Below are 23,210 nucleotides of genomic sequence, written 5' to 3' on the forward strand. Positions count from 1 at the left end.
TTAGAAATATAGAATTTATTTCTCATTACATTCAGACAGCAATATATTGAAGATTTGGACATGCCATGTCTTGTATCATAGGTGACTTAYAGATCCTATGTTTATAGTTGTGATAGCTGTTGCTACCCCAGAAAACACAAAAYGTGTTTCTGGAGTGGCTCTCTTGAGAACTTTAGGCCATTAGCAGTATTTTTTGCAGATGGGTACTCTTGACAATCCAAAAAATTCATCTGTCACAGCCTACATTATCTGATCCTTACTCTACCTTACCTTTCCATACCCAGAGCTCAAGAAAGCAATTTCAACAATAGCAGTGGACAGGGAGATTAAGGACTTGCCCCTCATCTTCCCTCAGGCAGCAGTTCTCAATAAAGGCAAAACCATGTTATATAAGGCCACCAAATTCCTCATGGTCCATGATCTGTGCTTTTGGCAGGGCAGCTCCTTTCCCATCTGGTAGARTCTCTGCAGCCCTTGCTTCCATTCCCTCCTTGCATATCCAGGTGCAAGTTAACAAAGAGTCAATCTTACAGTTCTGACAACATCCTAAAACATGTTATTTAAGYCATCTACAACAAAAAGTCTGTGAGCAACAGGAAAAAAAGAAAAAGACAAAATTTTCTTATGTTTAAACCTTTAAAGTACCATGAACAAGAGGTATCTTCACAACCAGTGTCCTGACAGCATCTGTTCAGTGTACTTCCTTTCATCCTTACAAACTCAGAGAAACTGGGGTGGGTTTTTTTTTCATCTCCAAACTCTGCAGGCATTCAGCTTGGGAATACCAGGAGCTGCAGCGCATCATCACACGAAGATGGAGAGGGACAGGAGAGTGAGAGTGAACGGGGAGGAACACAGTGACACTGCCCTTGGCAGGCTCTGCACCAGCCWCACAGAGAATATGCATACACGAAATGAAGGACTTTGTTGTTTTCTTGCTCTACTTTTTGTCAGGTTTTTTTTTTAAATTAAAAAAAAACCCACATTATTCCTGCTAAGGCTGGTTGTGCAAAGTTAGTTTTCAAAAACCACCATTCAGTCTGACTCAGTTCCTGTGCACATGCTTTCTGTTGATCCATTTCTCACTAGCATCTTGCTGTAGTTTTTCTGCTGTTCTTCTTTGAAAGTATCTTTGACTTTYGCTCGTTTCAGACCTCCATCCCTGTAACAGAGCAAGAGGAAACAGTAAACTATCAGGACTATTATGGCTATTGTTATCAAACTATGCAATATATTAACTACTTTAGTCAACTACAGAGTTTTAATCTAAATTATTATTATTAAAGGTTCTTCTTGAGAACTTCCACATCATCCAATTTTAAGCACGCTTATTAAAACCTTTACCTTAAGCCACAATGCTTATGCAGTTCAAATTTTGAATTCAGCCCACTAAAACAGGCTGTACCTACAGAAATTTTAGGCAATCTGAGATGCTATTCTCTAGACTGTGAAGGCAGGCAATCTTCTGCAATGCTGTAGTCGTATCTTGCTTTGTGTTATTCAGAGCTGAGTCTCATAGCTGAATCTATTTGCCCATTCTCTTCATGTGAATTTTGCTCTCAAGTTTGTTTCATCAGATCTAGGCATTATCTTGCTACTTACTAAGGTAGGACATGAGAAAGTCAAAACAAAGCTTGAAGCTTTCTGCTCTATTTTTGCTGTTCATCAGATTTGAAGTAACTTCACTTCTGCTACTTAACTACAGCAGAAGTCTCAACAAGAGAAATAACAGTGAATTGCCTACTTCAAAAGCATCGAACCTTTAGGTGAAACKCACTGCATACTACATGCTCCAAAGACTTTATTTTTACATATGTGCATGTGGAGTTATTCCATTGTTTTCTCCTRAGTGGAATAAAGGGATGTTGAATGTTATCTGCCACAAAACTAAGGAGGGAAGCACTTCTCAGTCAAACTAACCACAGACAGTCCATGAATTYTAACAAGGATAGCATCACTCACCAGGGGAGTTCAGTCAATCCTCCTTGGCGAGCAATGGCTGACCTCACTCTGTTGGCAAACTGAACAGCATCTTCATTTTCCTTCAKGGGTCATAAATTCAACATAATCAAAGCAGAGAAGTCAATTGAAGCAGACTTTCATATTTTTTTTTTAATCTGCTGCCTCATCAAACTAGTTCACTGCCAAACAATCCATCCCTTATCAAACCAACATCACAATCTGATGCTCCCATGTGATAATAAATTAACACATCTTTCCCCTAAASTGTGGAAATTAGGAGAAAATTTTGCTTCTATAGAATGGAGCATTACCATTATTGCTACTGTGAACAGCACTGGATTTACTGCTATCCTTTCCTTGCTTATCTGATGCACTGCTGATGGCACCAAGCTGCATCAGTAAAAGCCAAGTCCAATCATACACCAGTCAGCACTGACAAAAATCCAGTATAAAACTCAGATTTACAGGCATGGGGTGGGTAGAGGTTTTGAGGGGAAAAAGAGAGTAAAAGTACACTTGCAGTCACAATCAAATTCTTACATAGCAATCAGTCAACCAAATACTGGATTACCTGTCTAACCATTGGTGGCAAGTACCACACATTRCAAACGATGGCCCAGCTGGTCATTATTCGCAGCAGATAGCTCACAATGTTGTATTTGCTGCTGTTCCAGAAAGCATCCCCAAACTGAGGATCATACTGTAAARGATCACAAAAAACAACTGATTAAGCCTTTCCCCAGACCATCACAGCCTCTCAGACCTGGGATTACATGGCAGAACCAGCAGCAGATGTCACCTTAAACAGCCAGAAGAGTTAAGTCAGTTGTGAGCTTCATGCCACTCTTCTGTTCAGCTCAGGAAAGGACTAGCTGGATTTCTGTTACTTCCAGCTTTCTGGAGGAAGAAGCTGACCCCATCATGGACTATCAGCCAGGCTCCACARGCCAAAGGACTTCACTTTCATTTTCAGCCACTAATACTCCAGAAGCCATCCACAGCATGCACCCAGTTGCCAGAGCTACTGTGCTTTCCAATAGCAGCTGTACAGAGACAGCTTCCCACCACTCCGATAAAAYCCATCCCCAACTTTGAAATTCAGCACTATTTCTACTTACTTTGATTGCAACAGGATAGATTGTCCCTCCTATTTCAAAGCTCCCTTTCTTGAACATCATCACGGATGTATTGTTTATACAGGTGCCTGTCCAGAAGACAAAGTCATTGCTTTGCAAAGCTATTTCAGTAACACAAAATCAACATAACCCAAAAGGTCTTACCCCTAAAGGGCCTGCATTTGCTGCTCAGTGAGTGTAATCTCCCCTGCTTACTTTTATCCTTTGWCTTGTGACTGACTCCCTGAATAAAGCCAAAAGATGTGCAAGACAAAAAGCRCAATGCTGAGTTTAAATCTGGAGGACAGTGAATTAATGTTCACAGGTCAAAATAAACAATCTTCCCATTCTTCTGCCTACAGCTCCTGCCAGGAGAAGCAACATCCAGGGGCAGTATAGTATTGTCTCCATGYATATTCATCTTACATTAAAGATGAAAAACAGGAATTCCCTAACTAAGTTGAAGCTAGAGGTGAAGATAGATTTGAGCAGCAGAAGCCATGAAAAGAGAAGAGGGATGACATCTACACTGCATGGAAGTAAGTAGTTCAGTTTCTTACCTTCTGGAAAAATTAAGATCGGGAGCTTGGTTTTATCTGCCACGTGTTCCCTGAGTCTGTGGAAGCAGAAGGAAAGCTTAAAAAACAGCTCCTTCCCACTCTTCTTTCCCCAGGCAGGTGCATTAAAAATACCTTTATATATTACATATGTTTGAGACCCAAGGCTTTTACTCGACACTAATCTGTACTTGCTTTTCTTTTCTACAAAAACAGAAGCTTTGTGCCAGCCATCCCTTAGGCCCCTGGAGCATCAYACTTAGCAATATCCTGTTTTCTTTCCTCCACATTACTTTACTAATGACTATCAGGGAAGCCAACAATTACATGCCATTAAGCCAGTCCAACTAACTCTGATCAACTCAACCTTCAATAAATCGCCTGCATAAGAAAAAGAACTATTGATGCAGTGGTCCATCCACTCTGCTTACTTAACAGCAGATTTCTTGAAAAGGGGACTCCTAAATATCTATAAGTTCACACTACTTGAATGACACCTGGRTTGACAAAGACTTGACAAAGCTGTCCTGCTGTGCAGAGGCAAATAAGCCAGTGAAGAAGTTAACCTGTCAAAATTAACATAAAAAGTTCTCTACAAATTAGGAAGAATTTTTATTCCTGTTCACAGGTTTAGTTTTGGTAACCTTCTGCAGAAATTCACTTTTGTACATAACTTATTCTTATAACAATAAATTTTGCCTGTCACCCAAACAAATAAAGCTTTTTATTTCTAGTAGCTYACAATTTCCAGTGAAATTGAGACAGTTTTGTCACAGAAAGCCCATTTTATTATCAGGATTACTCTTCAATAGAAAGCCCCAGAATTAAAGTACATTCAGATCCTTTCAAAATGCGTATCTGAATTCAATAAACATTAGTTACTAGGCTGATGGCCTCCTAACTGAGATGCTTTTTGACAGTCTGCAATCAAGTCCTYACCAGAACCTTTGGTGTGAACCATAACATCCGGTATAAAATTTTTCAAGTCTTCCCTGGTGACCTGGGAACCTGACATTTTGCCTGTATATTCARGTCATTGAGTGATGAAGTGTGCCTCACCCCACCCATGCTGCTCACTCCCAAATCCTCTCATCCGGGTCTGATTGCCCAATGACTCTCCAGAGAGGCAGCCCAGCCCACAYCTCACCTTTTTGTCACTAGATGGCGATCCTTGATCTCGGAGCGCTCGAACCAGACATGAGGACAGGCCTTGACTGTGGCTCGTTGGATAACGCCCATCAGCCCACCGTGAACCTGGCCAACCTGCAAGTACAGCAAGGCACAYCAGTATCTGAGACACCAGAAAGGCAGAACTTCCTCTTTTCCATCCCWCCAAAAAAACTGAAACAAAACCCACACTAAAATGCACTGCAGACTGAAAACCAGAACTGAGCAGGGAMTACAGAAGCAAAAATGCATTCACTTGATCTAGACACTCACATAGAAGTGTATCTCAGGTACTTAACCCGATGAAGAGCCTACCATTGACACTGACAAGACAACTTCCCCCAACCTAGAGACAATCTTCAAGACAATTTACACTTTTCCTCACTGATTAGTGCTCACAGAAATGTCTCTACTGTAAAAGTTAAGTTCACAACCAATACCCCACGATCTTTCCTGCTCCCTCTGCTGTGGTCGTCATAGATCTCATACCATTGCATAGCATCCATCATTTGTCAAAATGATCGCATCTATCGGTGACGTGTGGTTGGCAACACAAATTCCTCCTTTCTGAGGTCTGTTTTCCCTGCAATCACATATTTTTTTTGTTAGACTGCTAGTGCACTGAGCACCACATTACACACACAACAGTTCCATGAAGCTGTCAGGCAAGTCAGTCTCTAGTGTGACATCAACTTGCAGCTCAGTAGCCCCCACTTCCARTGGGATGCTCACACACATATAAGCATACACACACTTTTGCTCACTCACTTGTTATGATAACGGATAGTACCAGACAGAGCTCTGACGAGGATGCGGGAGCACGTGAGGTGAACCACTTCACTCAGGTAGTTTTTCACACTGAAAGAAATCAGACATCTGAAGCATCCTGGAAAGCAGCTAGACATGTGTGCTGTATTCTCCAGCATACTCAACTCAAGGCTGTTTTTTTTCTGGTATTCTGGCGCACAGAGGGATATTCCCAGCTCTACCACTCGCTTGCTACAGCAGCTCAGCCAAGATACATCATACCCTTGGGATCAGTTAGCTAGGCAARGCTGTCCTCTCTTCAGTGGGTGTTTTTCATCCCAATACTATTACCTGCTCTACAACGCCCCCTGGARTACCTCATGTCAGCATGAGGAGCCCATCAGAAATCAATCTCAGTGCCAAGACTGGGAGGAACCCAACCTCTGCCCAAATTCAAAATGCCACTAAAAGAAAGGTAAAAGTAATCTTTGGGTGGAGTGGACTATCAGTAGTCCGTTGTAGGTAAAATGTGTCCACTCCTAATCTTCAGCTGTTTGCACTGATGCAACTTGGCGAGTACATCCCTCACATACAGTACTTACCTGCCGTTTGGCAGCTGTCCCACCATTGTTGTTCCCACAATCATTGACGTAATCCCAATGGTAGCAAGGGTAATGCTAGAGACAAAACAGATGTTAAAATAAGTAAGTTTGCTCATTGTAATAACACTTTCCCCCTTTCCATTTCAAAGSGTTTGCAGAAATTTAATTATTCCTCAGATACCTGACATATGCAGCTCTCTAACACAGTAATTCCTTGATCTATTGCTTAGAATCAGTGTATAGCAAAGGCACCAGATCCAGATACTCCCATGCATACAGTGGCAGAAGATTAAGAGCTCGTACGCCTCACTTTTATGTTGCCAACACATATGACTTAGGGGAAGCATTCATGGAAAAGATGACCACTAGCCCTACTCTACTCTCCATAGTGAATGGGGAAGATAAAAGTATTCTGAAGGGCTTCTTACCCTAAAAGGAGTCTTTAATCAGGTTAATATTCTATATCTGTCAGTCCTGCTTTTGGATTGAAGAAAGATGACATTTCACCAAGAAAACACAAATTTACCCATTCCCAGACWGACAAAATCCCTCAGCACCATGAGCTTACCGCAGGGGCAGCAGGAAGCAGTACCGCACTATCACCCCAATGACCCACACAATAGTCAGCCTCAGGCTAATGTAATGGAAGTTCACATTAGTCCTTGTGAGCAGATTCCAGGAAAGCAGCTCTTCGGAGGAAAACCGTTGAGTGACCTCATCTTCCACAATGGCCTCAAATCCTTTTCTGCAGAAGTAGAAAATGTGGGAGAATTCGAAGTCTGCTCGATGCAGGCGGGCAATTTCTACCTCCATAGGCGTTTCATCCCTTTCAATGATACCTTGGGAGAAAAGRGTAACCACATGAGAAAATAATTCTGTGATGTAATAGCCACCCTCCAGACCATTTGTAACTCTGCATTAGTCAAGGAGACAAATTTACTGTCAGAGCCCCTCCTCGGATATGAAGAGCAGCTGTCCAATCGAACACAGTATACTCTTTAGAAGGCCAGTTCCAGCTCCCCTTCCTCAGAGGAAGGAAGGGGAGCAGCMAATATACCAAATTGTTACATACTGAACACAAAGCAAGAAGGCAAACCATCTGGCATGTTCTCAACTCAAAACTTTATCCAGGACTCTCTCACCTTTACAGAAGAAACCACATAAGACCTTGGCCTTTCCATTCCCTTCTATGCTCCGTGTATTCAAGGGCATTCAATCTCCTTCACTGAGGCTTCCTTATTCCCCAAGCTCATGTCTTGTCTGACATTCTGTGTCCCATGGCCACAACACTGCCAAAGTCCCTGAACACAACACTGGGCATGAAGCAGCTTTGTACCAAACACAMCTCCCTGCCTTCACAGAACAAATATTTTTGGTAAGTACAGGATGACCACATGATTTTTAAATCAAACAAAGAAAAACCCTCCAAAACATCATATCAAAGAAAGTTGTGCCTAGAGGTGCCTTGATTTAGYTGAGCACTAACAACTGTTTCAGTTGAACTCTGCCTACATAATGCCTGGCAATAGAAGAGAAACCTAGACAGTTCAGAACTGCTGCGCAAACAGCAAATATTCTCTCTCCTCCACCTTTTTTATTTTTTAAGTTTGTGGTCTGATAAGCACAAATTTCTCATTAGAGCTTTCAAATTCAAGGAAAAATCTTGTAAGTTAAACAAAGATCAAGTAGCTGCTTGCTGGTAAGCAAGTCTGGCTCCAGAAACTGATGACTGAAGAAATCTAGAGTAACAGTTAACCAGAAAAACCATCCCCTGAGACACTCAACTTGGATTACAGAGGTCCAAGTTCAGGTTGCCACTCTGTCAGACACCCTCTGATAAATTGCACAATCTCTGTGCTTCTATGCTGAGATTAAAAAAAAAGGGGAAAGGACATAGCACCTAACTTCTTCAAGCTACTAAGAACTTTACACATTGTAGGATGTGTTTTTGTAGGAAATCTGCCTTCCAATGAAGTCTTGCCAGCATAAAATCTCTCAATATATTTCCTGTGGAAATCACATGTAACATTTMAATTACAAGTGATATAGAAAATCCTTTTATTGCACTATAGCATACATATGGGATAACACAGAAAGCTCCAAGATACAAGCCCCACAGACCACAGAGGTAAACACTCAAGAACACCAACATCTAAGAGGTGTTATAGTGCAACAAAACCTACTGGTACCTTCAGCTTTGAACCTGGCAACCACAACTTCCAACTGTACCAGAAGGCCACCTCACTGCATCATCCTATCACAAGCCTACAAACATAAACCCTTAATATGGCACGCTCAAAAACCCACAAGCCCTTCAGGATCTAAATTATACAAGCATGCATCACATCAAACCTTCACCAGGATGGACTACACTTATGTAACACATTAAACCCAAATCAGAGCTCTATTTTTTGATTCAATTTTTYTCTCAGTCAGAAAATTTCCAAACTGTGAAACATCCAGGACTGTAGACAAGTCAGTCCAACCTGTCTGCTCTGTGCTGCTGTAAACAGGTTGTAGGCAAGAAACCAGGGGAACTCTCCAGTGCCCATCACACACGTATSACTCTTCTCTCTATTCCCAGAGCTGGGAATGGTTCCTTCTTATCCAGCCCTTATCCTTCTGCCTTAYTCAGGAACAGTCAAACAGCTGGCTCACCTGGCCACAGCTTCTCAGCTGAAACCAGCCCAAGGGTTCAAGTTCATTCACGCTGCTAGCTAGCAGAGATAGCAGGGCTGTAATGTCTTGCCTCATCAGCCTGTCCTTGTCACATGACACCCTCATGCACCAGCTGTCCTGCAGCCTTGGGACAGCTACTCCAAGCCAAGATCTCAGCAGCACATTAAGGTATTATGAACAGAATTAAAACATGCTGCTCTGKTGATGTACTTAGCCCTCTTGTAATCACAAGTCACATTTAATGGCCTTTAATCCCTTGGCCATGGGAAGAGCTGAGCTTGCCAAAGACAGCACTATTCAGAAGTACAGCAAACATCACTCTCAACYAAAGAAAAAAGGCATCGTCACCGTTTTTCTCAATGGTGCAGCACAAGCCCCAAGCCTGCAAGCTCACAAACTCTGGTCAACTAATCATATCAGGCTCAAATTTGACACTACCTACTTACTATATAAGTAGATCTACTTAGTAGTATCTAGTAATTAGTTACTTAGCAGTATCTACTCACTGTGTAGGTACTACTAACATTATTTGCACAAGTTTTTCTTTTAGTGAATGTAGTTTTCAAAACTCTGACTTAGTTGCATTTTTGTCTTTTTTAAAYCCACCCATCTTGAAGACAACACAGCCAGCACCTACACAGAGAGCTGGTTACTCAGCTGCAATGAGACATCTACCCTCCAGGTACCTGCTCAGCCAAGAGCTACTGKGTCCAGCACACACTGCCCTCTAACAGAGAAGGGCCTGGAGGTCACAGCACCACATAATTCTCCATGCAACTGCACCAGACAACATATGTCTTGAAACTAYTCCTTATCACACCATCAATGCAGGGGCACCAGCCACCCTTTCTGCCAAGAGATGTGAAATACATTGGATTTGGCACTGCAGAGAAAGGTGGTGTCTCCTCAATCACAGCCACATGGCTTTTTGTTTGTTGGGTTTTTTTTATTGAGGGACACAATTTCAAGCTGTTTGGGGAGGACTATTTTTGCTCAAGGAACAAGAAAACTCACCCTTTACATAAATCTGCAGCGCCTCTCTCCTGTCCTGACCCACCTCCTAGTGATGGCTGGGTGGTCAGGAAAGACAKGAGAGGTGATACACACATCCTTTCAGCACTTACACACAAACATTTACCTTTACCCTGTTTTAATCAACTACTCTGTAATTCATTATCAACAGGAGTTTCTCCTCCTTCAGTAAATATTGCGTAATGCAATTGGGCCTCTCTGCTAATGCTCTGTCACCTCAGGGGACACCAACTTATATAATGCACTGTTAGACCTATACCTGCCCTGGCCCTCAAGTACTTTCCTCCAAATCCAGGAACTTCTAACCACAAGTCAGTTACTCCCATGCTTAAAAAATACTCAAGAGCAAGTTAACGGGGCACAACTTGGCACGGTAGTCTTCATGTCTCCCCATATTTTTTCAAGTAAGAAACAGTTAAGACTCCAGCTTCCTGCAGAAAGAGCTAGCTCCAGTGGAGAAAGGTTTTTAAAACTTTTTATTYCAGATATATAAAGGACATTAAAAAGAGCTTCAGGCTACCACTGTGATTGTGTATCCCCATCCATAACATCGTTTGAACATAGTAAAAATGGCCTGAGGTAATTCATATAGATGATAGCCTGCACACAATCTCTAATGCTCCTCCATACATGGAGTACACTCAAATGCAGATTCTGAACCACAACACATATTAACACTGTACACCCCTCAGCTGTACACAGGGGGAAGTGCTACTGTAGTTCTTTTGAAGGACAGCTCATAGAGCAGTCTACTAGCTGGGATCTCTCTTCACCTCTCCTTTCTTGAGGAGAAATAACCATGTGTAAGAATGACCAAAYRTCRTCTAGAAGGATGACAGKTCCTACTGTGCAGCTAAAGCAGCACAGTAGGGTCTCTTGCCCTCTCACTGGCCCATGACGTGATGGGGCACTGTCAGCCTTACAGGAAGAWACAGGATATCTTTCTGCATAACTGACAACTTGGGAAGCAGACAATATGGCACTGACATTAGCTGAAAGGACTGCTAACCTTGCCTGTCCTCCTTTCCTCCCAAAAGAACCCATGACTTTCAGGACACTGGTGAGCAATACAGGATGCACTTTTTCTCAGCCACTTTCAAGTCAACAATTAAATATGACAAATTTTAACCTGCTTTCAGAACTGCAGTACCTCCTGTTTATTATTCCAGGTGCTGAATGTTGCATCTGCTGCCACGAAAGCCAGTTCTATGCCTGGTCTGCAGATAGTGCATACCAGTGTTTGCAGTACTGATAAGGATATCCCTCTGGAGGTGAAACACACACAACCAGTTCAGCAATTCAGTCCCCATTACTGGATCATGTTCACATGAGCCAATTCATAGCTCGGGTAACAACTAACTTGTCTGTTAACTGGCAAGCTGAGCCAGCTTCCAGCTGTGCTGCCTAAGGAGRGAGCACACAGAAAATGCTCATGCTGTTGCCAAATGCTGTCAAAACAGAGTAATTGAATAGCAGCACAGACAGAAGCCAAGTGCTGGCTGCAATGCCTTGTTCAGGCTTCTCTTGCTTCCTGGGCAAACTGCTCTCACAGCTCCGAAGATTTGAAGCCACTCTGACCTACTACAGCCTACCACAACTCACATACAATATGAGTTAAGATATAGTAAAAGAACTAATTTCAAAATTAGGCTAAAGGAAGAAATATGAAGCAACTTTTCAGCTGTCTTTCTACAGATAGYGAGTGTAAGAAGTTTGGCAAACACTAATATTAACTCCAGAGGGTAAAAGGTCAATAGCAGYAGACTGAAAGAGACGAGTCCCACCACAAACTTGCAACTTGCAATCCTACCACAGAAAAAGCACTGAGCTTGGGAAAGAAAAGTGCTGTCCAATAAACATTCAGATCACTTCAGAGAATACTTAAGTGCACTCAAATGCTGTTAGAACTGAGATAAATGCCCAGCAACCCTGCAAGCGGCAACCTAAAGACAAATTTCAAGATGAAAATCAACCTCATATTTAAACTTGAAAATTTCTATCAACTAAAAACAGTCTCCATCTTAAGCTCTGCTTTGTTAAACATTTTATTTTATACCCTTCACTTCCTCATCCCCTGATTTTTCAATGGCTCAGTACAAGCTGGTAAAAGCAGCATTTTATTCTGTAGCAACTGTTTGCTAGCCAGTAGCACTGCAAAACAATTCAATATATCAGTGTGCTGGGTTTTGCTGGRKTAGAGTTAATTTTATTTAYAGTGGCTGATATGGGGCTGTGCTTTGGAYTTGTGCTGAACACAGRATTGACAATGTGGARATATTTTTGTTATTGCTGAGCAGGATTCACTCAGAGCCAGGGGTTTTCCTGTTTTTTGTATTGCCAGGCTGGTCAGGAAGCTGGGAATGCTTGGGAGAGTGGGAGGAGACACATCCTAGACAGATGACCCAAAGTGACCAAAGGGATACTCCAGACCATATGGCATTATGCTCAGGATATAAAGCAGGGGGAAGAAGGAGGAAAGGAGGACATTTGGAGTGATGATATWTGTGTTCCCAAATCAGTGTTACCCATGATGGGGGTTCTGCTCTCCTGAAGAAGGCTGAACATCTGCCTGCTCAAGGGAAGCAATGAATCAATTCCTTGTTTCCCTTTGCTTCTGTGTTTGGCTTCTGCTTTCCCTACTAAACTGCCTTTATGTCAACCCACAAGTTTGCAGGCTTTTATCCTTCTGATTCTCTCCCCAATCCTGCTGGGGCAGTGAATGAGCAGCTGCCTCAAGATAAACCATGACTTTTAGAGAGTATGCAAAACCCCACCTTTTTTCTTTTTTCTAGTTCTCTCATGCACACATCTCACTGCTGCATTTGAGAAGGCCTCAGCACTCCAACATCAGAACATCAGTCTTAACAATGTGACTTTACCCCAAGATCTCACCATTAGAAGTAGAAGTCTGTGACGTCTGCGGTTGTGGCTTTTTGACACCTTTTTGTAGCCGGGTAGTGGCCCACTGTGAAGCAGAAAGAAAACATTAATTGCATAAATGCAGTATTTACTTAAGAAAAAAAAGTCACCTAAAGAAAAAAACACAGTCAAAGACATGTTGTGATTGTCAAAGAATATCTTCRCCAGGTAATCATGAGTCATCTTCCTCAGATGTGTCCACAAACCCAAACCCATACACAGTTTTTATAAAGAAAYACAGAATAGTTAATAATAATTTTAAAAGCCAAACTAACATAACACTCAGTGCTAGTCCGTACTTCCCAACTCCACTTACAGCCTTCAGAGAGCCAGCTCAGTGCTCCACAGGTGTTTCAGTTCCACTTCAGACACACAGCCACCAAGAGCCTGGAAGGCCTCAGCCAACCCTGCTACTGGCACAGCAGCAATGAGATCAGGCTGCATGGAAAGCCCCAGGAGCTGAGCTAGACACAGGACACACAGCACGTGCTCACAAAGCTGACAGACACATTACAACCCAGCCTGTCTTCTTCCAGAGTAGTTTCATCATACTGAAGCAAAAAAAAAAAAAAATGTCCAAACTGGGTTAAGTGAAACTAATTTCACTTAACACAGCTGATTTCACTAAGAACCAAAACCAGCATTTGTAGTCGTAAGAAGTTTCAATTAAATTCAGATTCAATCCAAAAASGATTGCACGCTAGAATTTTCCAAGCTGAACAAACCTGATATTTCCCTTGACTCTGTACCTGCTCGTTTCTTGGCACTTTCATAGAATCACAACATGGTTTSGGTTGGAAAGGATCTTAGAGATCACCTACTCCCAACTCTCTGTCAGRAACAGGTCCCAGCCCTTCTACCAGATCAGGCTGCTCACAGCCACATCCAGTCTGGTCTTCAACACCTCCAGGRATGGAGAACCCACAGCTTCTCTGTGCAACCTGATCCAGTTGCCTTCTCTTCTCCAGGTTGAACAATCCCAACTCTTTCAGCTCTCATTTTGGAGCTCTGAGCACCAGAAAAATAGGCCAAATCACCAGCTTTAGGGTGAGCTACAGAGAGCTCTTTYCCCTGCCCTTGGCAAGGGCTGCCAGCTCACTGGTGTTAACCTGCTCTTTTCCAGTGGGTGGTCTGAGAATGGGACTGAAATAGGTCATAAAGCAARCTCTGCTCTCCAGTGAGTGCCAAAGCTTCCCAGCTGCCCTGGCTCCTGCAAAAGCCCCTGGCAGAACCACATCAGAGTCAGGAGATTTCCTCTAATTTTCAGCCCTCATGAGGCTGGAGCCAGTTTAACTTGTTCTCAGGACAGAAGGCTTTCTTGACCTCCATCTGACTCGGTTCCAGAGAGCTTTTATATAGCCCTCTATCTCAGGCTTCATTTTTACTGGGTTAACAATTATAATCCTTTTTCCATCCCAAAGTCTGAGTTGTCAGAGTAGCCCTTCCGGCCTGAATCCTTCCTTTCCCTCACAGCAGCTTTGTCAAGGGGTGGAAAGCTCAGTCACAGAAGGCTGACTCTGTGGCTCATTATGCGCATCAATTCCTCCTCCACAAGATTCTWTTCTATTTCTAGGAACACTGTTATAATGTGCATTTTCAAGAYAGACAGGTGACCTGGCAGAAATTAGCTCATATCCAGCACATATCAAGAAATCAGGAGATTATCCTGACCAAATCATAATAGCTTAATCAGTATCAAAGGCATTTTTAAGATCATACAGGTGATGCTTGGTCTGTTCACRAAGGACCCAGACCCATGCTGAACCATGGATTTTCCACTTCTCCCCTCCAAATGCGCTGTGGGACACATGGAGATGCAGTTCCCTCTTGAAAGGTCAGCRCCCTGACTCATGGTGTTATCTGCATCAAAAGACTTCCTAGTATGAGCCAGTACTGCTTATTGCTTCAGGTCTTGCTAAATCACATCCTACCCTGCCAATACAGTCACTCATTTTCTCAGTTCTGCTGCTGCTAAGGCAATAGCTCTTCCAGGAGTTAACTGCAACAGTAGGAATAACTCAGTACTTTCTGWAGTACTCAAGTACATTCAGTAACTTTTTGGCTACACGTCATTCTCAGCAGTGCTGCAACCATAAAAGTTCTGGGAAATACCAAACCAAAATACTGCTCAAGGAAGAGCCTATTCAGTGCACYGTCATTTTACATTTTGTCTATGAAATGGATTTGGGGGTGCAGAGGGACCAGCAAATGSATTTACACAACTATTTCTGACCAGACTTGAACCACTGCATTCAAAGAATTGAAATCTCCACAAACAACTAAGTCACTTATCACACAGAAGAACAAAAAAATTTTTGGCCGCTACCAGAGAAAATAAATTTTCATCTTTTAAATCCTCTCAAAGGGGTAATCAAAACCTCAAAGAACACTTTGTTTGTTACTCAGAAAGAGTATGCAACACTCCTTTCACAAAGCTCTTGCTACAGAAATCCTGCAGTTATGGRTTCATGCTAGACTGTGTCAAAGCCTGAGCCTCAGAACAAACCATGAGGACACAGGTTATTGAGACATGCCTTTGTAATGCCCAAAACCTTGCAACATCCTCCTGTACTGCAGTATCTTTTTACATTTTGCTACACAAAGGAGGCAGTGGAATCTTCCCAAAGCAGAGAAATTGCAGCGTCATGGAACTCAAATGCAATTATCAACCCTATTCAGAAAAGCACATTCCTTTTTCCTAATTGCTCTGACCTTTGCTCCTTGGGTTCATCTAACYCCAGAAAGGTGCAGCAGCCTACCTGGGGGATGGGGGAACAGTGGTAAAGAGACTGGAGAGTACAATTCCCTTTGCCCTCTACCCATGCCTTCCCAGGAGATGGAAGCACTGCCACGAGCCTGACACCAGCGTGGCAGTGTGTACAAAGGTTGAACAGAGTGTTCCAGGGGACAGCTGACTTGTGCTCCACAAGTCAATGGCTGAGGCAGTTTTACTTTCCATGCCAGGTCTCACAGAGGATTTAAGCACATTTAATAAAATAAGCAATGATAAGACCAGCTCTCCCTCTTAGTCAGGAGCCTTTGGGTATTCCTAAGGACCCACATCTACCAGATGCCACAGCAAACAAGTTCTCTATATCAGCTTTCTTCTTACCTCAACAAATCATATTTCCAAAAACTATTGCATGTYCCAGCAACCAAGGAGCAAGAAATAAGAAATTTTTACTTAACATCTAGTTCTTTCACATATACCCATACTCCTGAAATAAAAACTCTATCATCAAAGCCAAAATCTGAACACTGATCAAGCAAAAAGCTTGTTTATATCCAGGATGGGAAACACAAAAGAYACCACACAGAAACGTGAGTAATTTCCTTTCCTTCCTGCTAGCCACGGACATGAGCAATCCATTGCTGTTTCAGCTGGTTCCTATGCTAAAGAACAACTTCATGCTACAAGAAGCTATCACAATGTGAGCTGATCCATCCCACAGGGAGTAAATAATCTGTGTATTAGAGATCAAAGCAYGAAACAATGATAAGCCATAGCCTCCATTCTACTCAGAAAAATGACCAAAAAGCAGGCTGGCAAGCCTTTTGGATCCTTCAGTAACACTGACACAAATCTAAGTGGCTTCTCCCGGGTGGTGTTGAGCTGGAAGTCCCAAAGACCTTGGTGCAGACCTATGTTTTCAGTAGGTATTCTTGAAGCAGCTTTGGAGAATAAGTATAAAACACCAGACTCYTGAACAGATTAAAAACAGTTTTGCAGTTGGGACTACCCATTGGACCAAAAATATAAAGTTAGAAAACTGCACGATCCCAGAACTACAAACATCACCATAAGCCTGATTTTGAAAATTTAATATTCTGTTTACAAGAAAGTAGCTCGGATGCTTTAGTCACACAATGTAAAATTTGAAGATTCAACACTTTACTAGGCAAGGAAAACATCAACTTTCTCTGAAAAGGTCTCCCTTCTCATCCTCCTAGAAAAGGTCTCTAATTTATCAGCACCTTAGAAAACAACCAAAATGGCCAAAAGATCAATTTCACGCATCACTACATAATTGCCACACATAGAGGACTTATGCAGTACTTGAGACAGATAATTTATTTGGCAACTGTCTTTTCTGGACTTAGGAAGGGCTTTTGATCTCTCTTGCAAATAATGTGTGATTTTTGCCTGAGATCTCAGTATCRCCAGAGCCAAGCTTAACATGTTTCATGAAAGCACATCTTAACATTCTTTGCTGGGATCTAAAGTCAAGTTTTATTAGGAATATTATTTTATTGGGAATATTTCAGAGTGTAGCCCTGTTCCCTTAAGAAATGGCACTTAGCCTTTCACCTCATTTACCATCTTTACATCACCTCTGACTCAATAGCAATCTTTGACAATTTTTCAGAAGGGAGAAATTACTGAAATCTGCAATCTTATGGAGACAGGCCACTGGTGTTCCTCTTCAAAAGGCACTGCCAGATCAGAACCAGAAGTTTATATGCTAGTTCAGGTTGGCACTCCCCCTTGGAATCTCTCCAAACCGCAATAACAACAAAGATTTCAGAGCACCTCCCACAYAATGCCACCTTCTTTAACACAGCAAAATCTGTATGCCAGTTATTGGGCTGTACTGTGTGAGGCAAGAACACCACCACCACCAAGAGGGGCAATCATTTCCAAATGARGGCAAAAGRTCCTCTMATCWCCCATGCACTTCTCATTCTGATGGRACACCCTTGGCACTGCCTCCAAGAACCTTTCCAAATTCTTCTGCACACARGAGTTGCATTCTGGACAGGTATTCAAAGAGCAAAAATGAGTCCAGCTTTACAGGATAACAGCAATGGCATCAGSAAAAAGAATGCCAAGCAGCTTCACAAACTCTTACTTCAAGACAAGCTCTGAATACAGCTGCTGTTACTTTTTTAACAGCATTTTCTTAAGTGTTCACATGYTGTAAAATTGAGAGCAGTTTCAGATAAGAGTTGTTGACTTGGAATATGGTACGTTAATTACTGCCACAGCAAAGGGCAACCCCAGCACTGCCAAACTTACTGGGGTGCAAGGACCCTCGATTTTTAAATCTGTGGTAAACATACATAAAGGTCTTCAAAGGACTGGGGTCTAGGTTAATACAGGCCAAGGATTTGCTTCAAGATTCTGCATAAAATCTACTAAAATTCTATTTCAAAAGTCAGTCTGAGCCCTGTAAACAAGAATGCATCATTCACATGAGGCATGTCTCCAAGACATACTTCTCATTACCATCTGAGCTGGCAGCTTGCAGAGCTCTTGGATTCTCCTCTGCCCAGCAGTCCTTGAAGGATACCAATTACACAGACAGAGGCCTTCATTGACTCTGTGCAATGACATTAGTCAGCAAAGCTGGTGCTGAGGCCAGTGAGTCACAGAAGGAGCAGTCAAAGCCCACAATGATTCATCTATTTATCAGCTTACATCTTCTCCTTTTCCCTTCCCCGCCCTCATACCTGGCACCACACACAATCCTGATGGTGACTCACGGGAAGAAGCTGCTGCCTGGCATACCTAGGACAGGAGTAACAGTTCATCCCTGCCCTGCACAGCCACAATCTCCRGTTTAACCAGAGGCACTGAGAGATCCATCTTTCCCCCCAGGTATATATATAATTTCTCACATCTARCTCCATTCATATTGCCAAGGTCATCTGCAACACAAGGAATTGGGGYGTATGCTCCAGCTACAGAACAATGTTACACCTTTGTCTAGCACAAGTACATTACAGGCAGTGTAATAAATGATCAGAAATTGCTTCTGTTACATGAGGTCGCTATTAGGCCCCAAAAGATCAGTTACAGGACGTGAAAAACGCCTACAAATGCAACATCYGATGTGCATTATAGCCAGCAAAAGGAACCACACAAGAAGTGTCCTCTCTGCTCACTGCAAGGCCCCACAAAGAGCCGAGAGAGACTGGGGAGTGCACTCAAAGTGCCTGCAGTCATCAACAAACCATTAGTCCAGAAATAGAAAATAAAGYATGTTAGTTAATAGCCAGGTTGTTTGTTTCCTGACACAAATGTGACCTAAAGACCTCACTTCCCTCAGGCTTTCTTGTTTCTTAATATTTCACAAGTATTATGAACTGCACAGCTTAAAAAACACAAGAAATGTTTCCCATTAGAAAGGGCAAGTGGGGCAGTCTGTACAAGTGTTGCTGACAACTCTACTGTCTCAGGTAACAATGCACACCCAAAAAAAMCTCCCAGAAATCTGGGAAAAGAAAACCAAAGTATTTAACAATGTGAGCTGCAATCCACCAAGTACAGATCATCACTCAGKGTTTCATTGCTATTGCCAAATATATAGACACAGGGCAAACCAGTCCTCCAGATCTTCTACAATTTGATGGAAATAGAGCAGCCACTGTCACAAGGGAGCAGTTTCTCTAGAGCCTCAAGGAAAGAAAATGGACTTTCTGAAAGGCTGCGTTTTTCCAGTGTTTGGCAAGACAGCTCCAATGGCATGTTTGTAGGGGACTCGGCAGCCCCAAATYATATTAAAAGTTCATAAGAGGCAATGGATTAAGACAGAGAAAAAATGAGACCAAGAGGTGTCTAGCACCAAATGTGCTAAATACAAAATTGGAAGCTATCTGCTGATGAAAAACAAACAGGGAGAAATGCAGCATGCTGTGATGACTGCACTAGGCAGTCCCCAGCATTYCAGCAGTAGGGAATATCCCTGTGGCAAGTGATTTCACAAGCATCAGGACGGCAGGTGACTAGCCCAGACTGGCTCCTAACAGCTGTTGGAGATGTTTCTGCAGCAGAACTCCCACGTGTTAAAAAACCATGCTAACACGGTGCCAGAAATCCTTCTATTAACACTGAAAGGAAAGCACRGGCACAAATGAGCAACCTCCTAAAAGTTTGCTGAGTTTGGTAAGGTAATTCAGAAGCAAGTTAATGTACTTTCAGGAACACCCACATGATGAGGGAAGGAGGCTTTCTAATAGCAAGTGATCTGTCTGCTGTACTTCCTTTCTCTAGCACAGTTTTCTACATCTTTTCTCCTTATCACATGGAAAAAAACCACAGTCACATAGGGAAAAATATACCCATATACTTCATATAAAACTGGTAATCCCTGGTGCAGAGCTTAAGAGTCAAGTGCAACCCAACAGAAGCACATGCTCCTCTGTGCACGTTGCATTTTGCTTAGCAGCATGTGCCTTGTTGAAGCAGTTCAGCAGAGAGAAAAAGCTATTGTGCACTAACTGATATCCCTTGTCAGATGGTCGAAGTACAAAAACACTTTGTTCCTAAAAAGAGCTTTCCCCTCCCTCTCCTCCAATCATGCTTGCAGCACCAGGAACGAGCTTCTGCCCTCCTGAAACAAGCAGAAGATTTTTTTTTTTAATTGGCAGGAAGAAATTCAAGCACAAGCCTGCCATCATTTCTAACTTGCTCCATCCCACAGCTTACACAACAACTGAACACCACAGACTCATTCTTGGATGTCTTGTTTTATCTGACATGACCTGAAGAGGTATCACAGCAAACTGTAGAATGACAKTTCAGGGACACTGTTCATGTCCCTGAACTATGGACAGACTTGGACCCTCAGAACAGAATAGCTTTAATAAAGTACATGTTGCTAYCTGACAACATAGGCAATGAAGGAAACAAACCACAGTCACTGTGTCCTCCCACTATGCCAACATACAGGATATAAACAGGCAAAGACCGGGAGCCTGTATCAGCTGGGATGTACAAACAGCCACCACTTTGCAGATAGTTCCTGCCCATCTGGCCCATCAAAGAGGCAACAAAAGCAGCAGAACCCTGACTGAACACTCCATAGGTCCAAAAGCCCACCCTCCTCCTGGGAAACAGGGAAAAAGGCCTGGGAGATTCAGGGCTGGGAGCGGAAGAGAAATCTTAAGGAAGYTGTTAACACTATGCTGAAAAAGGTCTCAGCCATCAGAGACTGCAGCATCCTGTGACTTCACAAAGACAAAAACTTCTCAGGAGAAAATGTGCTCTCTCATTTCAACATCCCAGGAAGCCTCAGACAACCAGCTAGCAGTACTTTTCACTGTTAACATGATTTTGGCAGCATCATGTATCTTCAAATGTTCTTGCAGGCTCTGCTTGGACCTGACTGGCAGACAATCTGCCTCTGTCACACTTCTAACCATGACAGACCTGTGGGCCAAGAAAGAAGAGACATCCCACAACAAACCTTTTCCCTTCAGGGATTATCCCCATGCAAGTATTCCAAGGAAACTAATTCATAGGCAAAGCAAGGCCAAGTTGAGATAACCAGAATACCTGGATGAATTGAGCTTCTTCACTCACCCAAAGCAAGTCCAACTCAGCTGTCTCTTCTCCTCAGAACACTTTTCAATTTTTCATTGCCTTTCCTTTTATACATACAATATTTTATACCATATCTATGTTTAATATAATTGATGTATTAATATAATCTTTAGTATATTGAGCAGCATGCAATTCCAGAAAGTATTTAGTGCAAAAGTAATGGCAGCTCTCAAGACAAGTCACTATTTCCTCCCTTAGGCAACAGGAGAGCTCTTGCAATTAAMCATCGTCGATATGCCATCAGATACTTCTCCATAATTTTGCCCATTTTGAGTCATCTCTTGTCATAACATTTGATGATACTAAAAATAATGATTAATGATCTAGGAATAAAGAATGCAAATTGTGGTTATTCACAGGTGATGGCAAGTCATACAAACAAGACTATCTCTCTAGGCCATCTGGATTGCTCCCTCAGGCCAGGGTGACCTTCACCTCCTTAGCTTCTGCTATTCAAAATCTTTTTTTCCAGTAAAAACTGAATCTTTTTTCCCTTAAAGTTATCCTGATACCATTCACAGTCCCAAAAAGTACTTCGGAGCGGATTCATTCTCACCCTTAAAGTTTAAAATACCGGTAAACCCTTAAAACATTTTAAACTGAGATGCATTTAACAGCTGCTGATTTAATAAGTGGCTTTTTTTTTAGCCAGACACTAAGTACATTAAGAAGGCTTGCCTGAAAACCTCGAAGAACAAGATGAAATTAGACAAAATCTACTTCCCGTAGTCACAGACTGATGTATATTGCACGGCCACTGACTGTGCTGTGAGTCATTTCACTTTTCCTCCTCACAGCTGTTTCCTTSGTTTGGGAGCCCCTCCTCCTTGGAAAAATCATAGTAAATATTTAAACCTGATCATGTCCACCAGGAATTTAAAAATACTTTTCCTCACCACTACTATGAGCTTCAGAGAGAGGGTTTTCACACACGTATTAAATATGCCTCATGTGGAAAGCAGCTCCTCTGCGAGAAACTGGATATCCCGGAGAATTTAGGGGCAGATGGCAACTGAGGGGCTGGACATSCTCAGCTTGGATGGGAGTCCATGCCTGTGAGCATCAGCACTCCTGGCACTTCTTTGAGAGTTACCAGGCCGGGTACCAGACCTTTACACCCTGCGAGGGCATGACCGGGCATCATTTCCCCAGGTGGGGCACAGCTGCCACCGAGCAGCGACGGCCTCGCCCAGGCCACGGTACAGCCTTAGGTAACGAGGTTTATTCCGCTCTCTTGCGGATTCGGGGAGCGCACTCCAGCGCCTACAGAACCACAACATTAACACAGACCTCCAGCAGTGCCCGAGGGCCTTAAGCCCGAAGCTACAGCCGGGCACAGCTGATGCCAGGCAGGACGTGATCCAGCCGCTCTCCTCTACAGGAGGAGACAGATGGGGCCGACCCTCCCCGGGGATATCCACCCCCACACATCCCCCGGCCGCAGCGAGCCGRGCTCCCCTCAGCCCGGGGGAAGCGAGCGAGGCCCAGCCCCACACGGGACACAGCGCCGGGGACACCCCGCCACCCCTCCCGGAGCCCCCGCCTACCTCCAGCGTCTTCACCAGCACCCACATATAGGCCTCGGAGATGCCCAGAGAGATGCCCAGCGCTGAGGGCACCACGATGAGCCCCAGCATCACGGCCACACACAGGGCGCCCACCTGCCCCGCCGCACTCACGACCTCCATGGCGGCCGGGGCCGCACGACGCCAGCGCCGGCAGCGGGGACCGAGCGGCACCGCCTCCCGCCCGCCCTAAAGGCCCTCGGCCGGCCCGCCCCGCTCCGCCCCCGATCCGCCCCGCCTCGGGGCCGCGGGGATCCTGTGCCCGCTGCCTTGCTGGGAGGGGCTGCTCGGTGCGGGTCTGGAAGCTGGTGTGCTTCAGGAGAGGATGCTCGCGGGGCGGGAAGCAGCTAAACCCGGGTTTAGAGAACGGCACGGAAAGCTCCCGGTGCGGGAGGAAACGGCTCCAACGGGTGCGGGCGGGAGCGCCTCACGGCTGCAGCGTGGGCTGGAAAGCTGTAGGAAACCCGAARAGAGCAGCTGGGGACCAAAAGTGAAAAGTGGGGAGAGCTCGTGGGTGTATGAATGTCAAAGAGGACAAG

At 43.6% G+C, this 23,210-nt stretch overlaps 1 protein-coding gene across 1 annotated transcript; it reads right to left on the reverse strand.

Annotated features, from left to right (window-relative positions):
• On the reverse strand, positions 1 to 22,852 carry LOC130575360 (glycerol-3-phosphate acyltransferase 3). Its single transcript, XM_057369194.1, has 12 exons — positions 22,654 to 22,852; positions 12,754 to 12,826; positions 6,719 to 6,989; positions 6,151 to 6,225; positions 5,570 to 5,659; positions 5,291 to 5,384; positions 4,782 to 4,897; positions 3,638 to 3,693; positions 3,081 to 3,166; positions 2,534 to 2,662; positions 1,963 to 2,042; positions 1 to 1,162 (listed from the first exon to the last, which is right to left on the reverse strand). Exons 1-12 carry the CDS (start codon positions 22,792 to 22,794, stop codon positions 1,036 to 1,038), a joined length of 1,338 nt encoding a protein of 445 aa, XP_057225177.1. The 5' UTR covers positions 22,795 to 22,852; the 3' UTR covers positions 1 to 1,035.
• Between the last annotated feature and the right edge of the window lie 358 nt (positions 22,853 to 23,210).

The sequence above is a fragment of the Malurus melanocephalus genome, unplaced genomic scaffold, assembly GCF_030028575.1.
Source record: "Malurus melanocephalus ecotype Western Australia unplaced genomic scaffold, MMel_1.1 scaffold_105, whole genome shotgun sequence".
Lineage (NCBI taxonomy): Eukaryota > Metazoa > Chordata > Aves > Passeriformes > Maluridae > Malurus > Malurus melanocephalus.